At 39.0% G+C, this 8,442-nt stretch overlaps 1 protein-coding gene across 1 annotated transcript in view; it reads right to left on the bottom strand.

Moving 5' to 3' along the window:
- Positions 1 to 1,498, bottom strand: part of smyd2a (SET and MYND domain containing 2a) — a 33,071-nt gene extending 31,573 nt beyond the window's left edge. Inside the window, exons 1-2 of the mRNA XM_017708822.2 lie at positions 1,095 to 1,498; positions 891 to 954 (exon numbers count right to left, since the gene is read on the bottom strand). Of these exons, the coding sequence (XP_017564311.1) occupies positions 891 to 954; positions 1,095 to 1,267 (237 nt within the window). The 5' untranslated portion in view covers positions 1,268 to 1,498. The remainder of the gene's footprint in view (positions 1 to 890; positions 955 to 1,094) is intronic.
- Between the last annotated feature and the right edge of the window lie 6,944 nt (positions 1,499 to 8,442).

Genomic DNA, 8,442 nt, shown 5'->3' on the forward strand with positions numbered 1-8,442 from the left:
CCATTTTGTTGTTTTTTCAACGGCTATATTTAGAAGTCTTTTCAACTTTCATTTTTCAGATAGTTACATGATTTCAACGTTGTTTCCAGGACCAGATATTAAATGTGTGTAAATGCACTCGTTTTGTTTCTGCACCCTCCCTCTGCTTCTCTCACTCTCTTTCATACCCAGTCAAATAAAATTAAGTGAATAATGACAAATCACTTGGAGTTATGCTGTCACTTTACTACAGTCATTTGGCAATTACTTAACACCTAAAAGTCTATAGCAAACGCAATTAGGTTGTTAAAACTTTGTGACAACCTATTATTTTAATGGCCACAACGTCGTCACAACGTTGAAATGTAATATCTCAAAAAGCTGTAACTAGTTTCTCTCACAACATTGTGACAATCTAGTGGCAACGCTGGCAGTCACAACTTTCTGGAATCCTCATAAGTTCCATTACGTTGTGCATGGAGCTCTATGGGATTTTGCTAAGTGGCTAACAGGCAGTCATAATACCCTATGACAACATTGCTTCATAATGAGGTCGTGAAAACGTGACAACCTCGCTAAGACAACGTATTTGAAAACGCACTATTTGACAACTTTGTAAGACAGTACAAGGACATTGCCACGGTTGTGACAATGTTGTGTATTAACTGTGTGTTTCTTTGTAGAAGTCACAAATAATCCGCATTTTTACATGCACTACAAGGCTTTTAAGAATATCTCTAGCAGCACTGACGTCAGGATATTAGCCATCGGATCGAAAGGAAAGACAGCACTGCCCATCGCTACATTAAAACCGAAGCCACATATCGACTTGTCACTATTTAACAGAGCAACAGCCACACCAAAACCAAGCGGATCCAAATGGTAAATGGCAAAGAGGTCGTTTTTTTTACCTGGCACTCCACATTGCAGTAGTAGGCTTGCTTACATTTTCCACACTTGGATAAAGCTTCTCTCCTGTTAAAAAGAATATGAAAGAAAAGTCTTGCAATTTTTAATTAGCTACAATTTCAAGGGTTGCACCGGGTGTACTGCCACACTCTTAGCCTGACCCTTATACAAAGTATCAGGTGGACACTGCGGACACTGAAACCTACCTCGTAAAGCAGCATTCACAGTGGCCACCCCTCTCGTTCACTGTCAAAACGTAGGAATACGCCGGGCATACGAAAATGAGATCGCCAACTTTGAAGTGTTTCGTTGCTCTCATGCCTCGGCCTTTACCAGGACTCAGAAATCTCTCACAGCCTTCAATTCCCTCAGACTTCATTTTGTGGTCGCTGGCCTCCCTCACTTCCTTGAACTCTCTCACAGATTGTTGCAGGCGCAGTCGTCCGCGGTCGGTCGTCAGCTATTTTCAGACGAAAGGTAATATTTTGTTCTTTGGGTTTCAGGATAGTGGCTACGGCTACGGCAAGTCTGGTGACGCTAATAAGGCACACCACATGGTAAAGAGACAAATGGCTAGTCCTGCGCCTTACGACACTAGCAAGCTGCAGAATTCTGCACAGTCCTAAAGCCCGTCGGGTTGTACGACATTTGGCCAAGTCTTCGTTTAATGTTATTTGAAAACATTACCTTACACTGTTTATAATAAATAGTTCAATTTAAGTTCAATAAAAATCCAACAGGTGGCTCAACGAGAAAAAAAAAAAATCCATGCAGTGACTGCAAGTTGTTTTTGTCTGTCCAGCACCGCTGTCGTGTGGTTGCTTAGAGGAACTTCCAGTCTTGGATTATAAGACCTTTTTTAGGCACTGCATATAATGCCTTTCCCTGTATCTCTTGTATCCTTTCTCTAGTATCTTTATTATTTTACTTTATCATGTGAATATTAGCATGGTGAGTTGTTCTGAATATACTGCATTTGTGTTTTCCAAACCTACGTTCTATCACACATACTGTCACCTACACATGCAAACATGCATGACTGTGTACATTCACAGATCCATACAGTACCTTTGTAGCAGACAGATAGGAGATAGCAATACTGAATGAAACAAAATAATGAATTTACAAACCCAATTTAAAAAAATGGGACAATACAAAGAAAGTGAAAAACAAAGAAAAAAACAGAAAGGAGTGACATATAAATCTGCTTCGACTGTATTTGTAAACGTTCATCAACCTTGTCTTTGTTAATAAGGTAAAAAATGCATATATGCTTATACTGAGGCTGATGCCTGCAGCACCAGAAAAGTTTGGACAGGGGTAATTAAAGAAGCATTGTGAAATGTTCAAAAACATTGTAAAAGGGTAATGCAATTAAGCTTAGATATACAAGCAACATCCAGAAAAGGCCTAGTCCTCATATATATGAGCATATATATGAGTCCTTATTTATGGTTGAAGCTCAACACATTGCCATGTCAACAGTGTCCAGAAAGGCTACTGACTTTTCTGGGCTGGAGCTCATCTGAAATAGACCAATGCACAGTGGACATGAGTACTGTGGGTGAAAACTGTGCACGAAACTTTTCAGATTATTTATGTAAATAAAGAACAATGTGTTTTCAGAGCTAAATCAGAAAAGGACTATACAATCCAGCTTAGTTCATAAGATGGGGTCTGCTGCCCCCTTTAATAGTGTTAATTAATAGTGAGTAAATTGCACACCTGTGAAAGCACCATCAACACAGCACATTTTGGAGCTACATCTATGTAATAGATGTGTAATGAAGCCCACGATTATCACAGCTCTACAATGCCATCTTGTGACTGAAACACACCATAACATTGCACCTATCAAAATTCCACCCTCTGCTTCCACCTGCTGGCTAACGAGGGTTATTGAGATATAAGAGGAAGACATTTTTTTCTGGCTTTGCTCTTGATGTTCCTTAAAAGTGTGGAAAGTTATTTCTAACAGTGCAGTACTTTGCCAGTGCTATTCTTTATGCTGAAACTTTGTCATAAACAGATTTATAATGTACCAAAGTACAACTGCATCACCACATTAAATAGATTGCATGTACTGCAAAGAAAAAAATCCAAAGTTCTTTTCCCCGTACTCTTAAAACAAAGGCTTAAAGTGGTGGAAGGCAGCACTGTCATCAATCAGAGGCTTGAGTATTTGTCATTTGGGATTGACTTAAGTTTTTGTGTGGGAAAAAGCCATGAAATCGGAGGTGCACAGTAAATTGTCTGGTTATTTAAAATCAGATTTTCATAATGACAGAATAACCCGAATACCCTACTACTGTACTAATATCTGTGCTACTCATTATCTCATCCTTATCTTATAAAATACTTGTCTACAGTTTTCCTTTGCCTTGCCTTTCTTTGCCTTTGTTAGTTGTACCTTTTGTGACCCTGTTCAAGACTGGGCTGCAGACCACTCTGTAACTGCAAAGGAGCAGTAAAATGACACATTATTCCATATTTACAAGAGTTTGTCTCATCTGAGCTATTGCACCTACTGAAATATGTTATGTTCATGTTTTGTATGAGAGCTTGCTTAGGCCTTTCAATCCATCTTCTAGTCACTCTAGTTTCCTTTTTAACCCACCCCTGCAAACCCCCAATGTCTACTCATCTGTATATTTACCTAAAAATCATTCTGAATATTTGAATATTCATGGCAATACAATAGAAAACAAATCACTTGGATAGGTCCTCAGCTGAAATGGGAAAAAAATGATCCACAGTTTATTCCACAGACTGCTGTTCCTCTAACTGTATGATGAGTTTTGAAAAAGTGACCTCAGTATTGAAAATTGTGTGTAACCAACTGAAAAAAACAATATATATTTTTTTTGGATGGCATTATTATTACAGAGAAAATGAGCCAAACATGCAATGCATTTATTTGTCTTTGTATGGTGGGTGGGTGGCATGGGGGGGGGGGGTAAGATACTCAGGCCTCTTAGGGTCCAGGATGGTTCTGTCTGTTCCCCTATGAAAGGATTGGAAATGTAGGAGCAGTATTCAAATGCAAATCATCAATTAAGCTAATTGGCAAAGTTACAAAATGGCTTCCTGCGTGAAGTTACCATTATGATAGAGCAAAACAGTTGAATTATTCATAACAATTACCATTTTTTCTCATAAAAGCAGTAGGTTCTGCTTATTCATATTTCAATGTATTATTACATGATCTTGATATGGCACCATCACAGATGGGGTGTTCCATAGACTTGGAACATGTGGGACCATTACTCCCCAGCCATTTTCTTTGCTTCACAGATGCTGTGCAAAAAATAGAATACAACGATATGCAAATCATGTAAACCATATTTTTAAAGGACAATACTACAAAGACAACATATCAATTGTTGAAAATAAGGAATTGTATTGTTTTTTGAAAAATATTTGCCCATTTTGAATTTGATGCCAACAACACATTCCAAAAAAGTTGGGACGGGGCATGTTTACCACTGTGTTCCATCACCTCTTCTTTTAAGAACACTCTGTGTTTGGAACGTAAGGAGACCAATTGCTATAATTTTTTTATGTGAAATATTTTCTTGTTCTTGTTTTACATAGGACATTGGCTTCTCAACAGTTTGGGATTTTTCATTTCAAAACTTTCCAAATGTTTTCAGTGATGACAGGTCTGGACTGCCGGCAAGCCCGTTAGCACCCAGACTCGCATCAGTGCTGTTGTAATACATGTAAAATGTGGTTTGGCACTGTCTTCCCTGAAAAAGACATTGTCCTGATGGCAGCATGTGCATGTCATCCATGCCATGTGCACTAATGCACCCCTATACCATCACATATGCTGGCTTTTGAACTGTGCACTGATAACAAGCTGAGTGGTCTTTAGCCCAGAGGACACAGTGTCCATGATTTACAAAAAGTATTTCAAATGTTGATTCGTCAGACAACAGGACACTTTTTCACTTCACCTTGGTCCAGAGAAGGTGGCAGCATTTTTGGATTCTGTTTATATGTTGTTCCTTCTTTGCATTTTAGAGTTTTAATTTGCATTTGTGGATGCAGCGACAAACTGTTTTCACAGACAGTGGTTTTCACAAGTGTTTCTGAGGCCATGCAGTGATTTCCATGTCTTCATGTCTGTTTTTAATGCAGTGCCGCATTGTTGATATGTTGTCTTTATACTGTTTTCAATGAAACAAAGGGTGTAAATGATTTACACATTAAAGTTTTGATGTTCAAAAGAATTAAATCATTTATTCAATGGATGACATGGTTAGACTGTGATCAGTTGATGTTTTGCTGCCTCCTTAGTGCCTAATGCAAATGTACACTTGAAAGGGACAGTTCATGAACAAAACTGTAAGTTTGCTTGAGCCACCTAATAACATTGAAACGTTAAAACAGTTGTAGACCGTTGTTGGTGATAGCTAGGCTCTTGCATGCCAACTTGTTGCTAAGATGTTTCTAGGCTGTTGCTGTGGTATGCCAGGTGGTTGCTAAGGTGTTGATAGGCCATTGCTCTGAGGTCCCAGGTGGGTGCTAAGGTGTCACAATGCTGTTGCTTTGCCATTGCTATGGTGTCCAGTTTCTAAGTTGTTGCTGGGTGGTTATAGTTGCTATAGTGTCCCAGGTGGTCGCTGGGGCATTTGTTAGGCCGTTAGTATAATATCTCAGGAGTTTGCTAAGGTATTGCTAGGTCATTGCTATGGTATCTCAGGCGGTTGCTAAAGAAGAGTGTGAAGAGTGCATCAAGTGTGTGATGTGTGTGGTATATGTGGAGGGTATGGACAGTGTGATGTGTGTAGATTGTGTGTGGTGTGTTTGATGTATGTGGTAAGTGGCATGCATAAAGTGTTTATAGCATAGTGTGTATTGTGTTTGTTTGGTGTATGATGGTAAAATAAAACTTTTGGCTACAGGTTGTAGACTGACTTTGGTAGAGTATAAGGTAAATGTGTAAGGTATATATAGTATATGAAGGAATAGGCATGTAACTGAGTTTCACTATGTTGTATGGTCCCCATTCATTCCTAGGAAAAAAAATGTGTTTAAAAGAATACATACAAATCAAATTTATTGAAAAAGCACAAGCCAAATTCTATGTTAGAGATTCTATGACTGTGCAAAGTTTGGTAGTTCTAGTACAAAAACTGCAGATCGTGAAACGCTTAGCAAATCCTGAAAAACAACCCCACACCATAACCACCTCCTGCCCCAAACTTTACACCTGGCACAATGCAATCAGACAAGTATCGTTCTCCTGGCAACCATCAAACCCAGACTCGTCCATCAGGGTGCCAGACGGTGAAGCGTGATACACCACTGCATTCGATGCTTTGCATTGCGCTTGGTCATGTAAGGCTTTTATGCAGCTGATCGGCCATGGAAACCCAATCAGTGAAGCTCTCTACGCTGTTCTTGAACTAATCTGAAGGCCACATGAAGTTTGGAGGTCTGTAGCAAGAAAGTTGGTGACCTCTGCGCACTATGCGTCTCAGCATCCACCGACCCCGCTCTGTCATTTTACGTGGCCTACCACTTCGTGGCTGAGTTGCTGTCGTTCCCAATCACTTTCACTTCATTATAATACCACTCACAGTTGACTGTGGAATATTTAGTAGCGAGGAAAATTCACGACTGTACTTGTTGTACAGGTGGCATCCTATCATGGTACCATGCTGGAATTCACTGAGCTCCCTAGAGCGACCCATTCTTTCACAAATGTTTGTAGAAGCAGTCTGCAGGCCTAGGTGCTTGGTTGTATACACCTGTGGCCATGGAAGTGATTGGAACACCTGAATTTAATGAGTTGGTGAGTGAATACTGTTGGCAATATAGTGTATTTCAGATAGAACCAAAGACAATAAATGTGGCTTGTGACTCTAACAAAGATGCAGGCAGACCAACCTTTGAGAACACCTGCGTGTTTCTATGCTTTCCATGTTTCTATAAGCTTTAAGAATTGTTTGGGGCTCTAAGATCTAAAAGATTAGAATTCAAGACACGGCATCTTTCCCATGTGAATAGAAAAGATTATCTGAAGGTTTTACATACCTGTTTTTTTTATATAGTTATGATGTAATTCTCACCGCTAATGGCATCAAAGCAGTTGATGAAAACACATCCATTTGGGAATATTACTATTCCTAAATATGAGTTCCATTCATTTTGAGCATTGATAGGTGACTCAGAGCTCCTTGGAACATCAACCATTGCTACTTCTCTTGGCACCAAAAAAATAATCAGTTTTGAGGTTTCCAAGGGCAGCACATATGGCAATACAGTATTTCTAATAAAAGTAAGATGGATTATATAGTCCAGATTGTCATTTTGAATTAAAGACAATGATAAGGAAAGGGAAAAAAATGCTAAGTAGATTTAGCTTTCAAGGAGATGCAGTTATAATCTGGTTAAAACATCTGGACAGATGACAGAGAGCAGTTAGTGCTCTTAAATTCCCCATGCCCAACATGCAGAGCTTAACTCTACTTAAAGCTTATTCAATTTTAACCTCTCTGTACACTGTCTTGTTGAGTTTTTTTCCCTTTAAACCACTGTCTGTGCGTACATCATATCATAGATATTAGATACTGCGTATAGTAGGGTACAAAGTCTGAGACCACATTGGGAACATGGGATTTGTTTCATTTAAACTTAGAAACAAACAGAATTTTTTTACTTTGAAAAAATAAAGCAAAGGTGTTTTTTGTGTATGCTTGAACACAGTCAAACAAGTGTGCAGCGTGCATATATATATATATATATATATATATATATATATATGTACACACACACACACACACACACACACACACACACACACACATATATATATATATATGTGTGTGTGTGTGTGTGTGTGTGTGTGTGTGTGTGTGTGTGTGTGTACATATATACAACCCCAATTCCAATGAAGTTGGGACATTGTCTAAAACATAAATAAAAACAATACGATGATTTGCAAATCCTTTTCAACCTATAGTCAATTGAATACACTACAAAGACAAGATATTTAATGTTCAAATGGATAAACTTCATTGTTTTTTGCAAATATTCACTCATTTTGAATTTGATGCCTGCAACACGTTTCAAAGAAGTTGGGACAGGGGCAACAAAAGACTGGGAAAGTTGAGGAATGCTCAAAAAAACCTGTTTGGAACATTCCACAGGTGAACAGGTTAACTGGAAACAGGTGAGTGTCATGATTGGGTATAAAGGGAGCATCCCTGAAAGGCTCAGTTGTTCACAAGCAAGGATGGGGCAAGCTTCCCCACTTTGTGAACAACTGTGTGAGCAAGTAGTCCAACAGTTTAAGAACAACATTTCTCAATGTGCAGTTGCAAGGAATTTAGGGATTTCATCATCTACAGTCCATAATATCATCAAAAGATTCAGAGAATCTGGAGAAATCTCTGCAAGTAAGCGGCAAGGCAGAAAACCAACATTGAATGCCTGTGACCTTCGATCCCTCAGGCAGCACTGCATTGAAAACCGACACCATTCTGTAACGGATATTACCACATGGGCTCAGGAACACTTCAGAAAACCACTGTCAGTGAACAC

Source organism: Pygocentrus nattereri, chromosome 10 (assembly GCF_015220715.1).
Source record: "Pygocentrus nattereri isolate fPygNat1 chromosome 10, fPygNat1.pri, whole genome shotgun sequence".
Taxonomy (NCBI): Eukaryota; Metazoa; Chordata; class Actinopteri; order Characiformes; family Serrasalmidae; genus Pygocentrus; species Pygocentrus nattereri.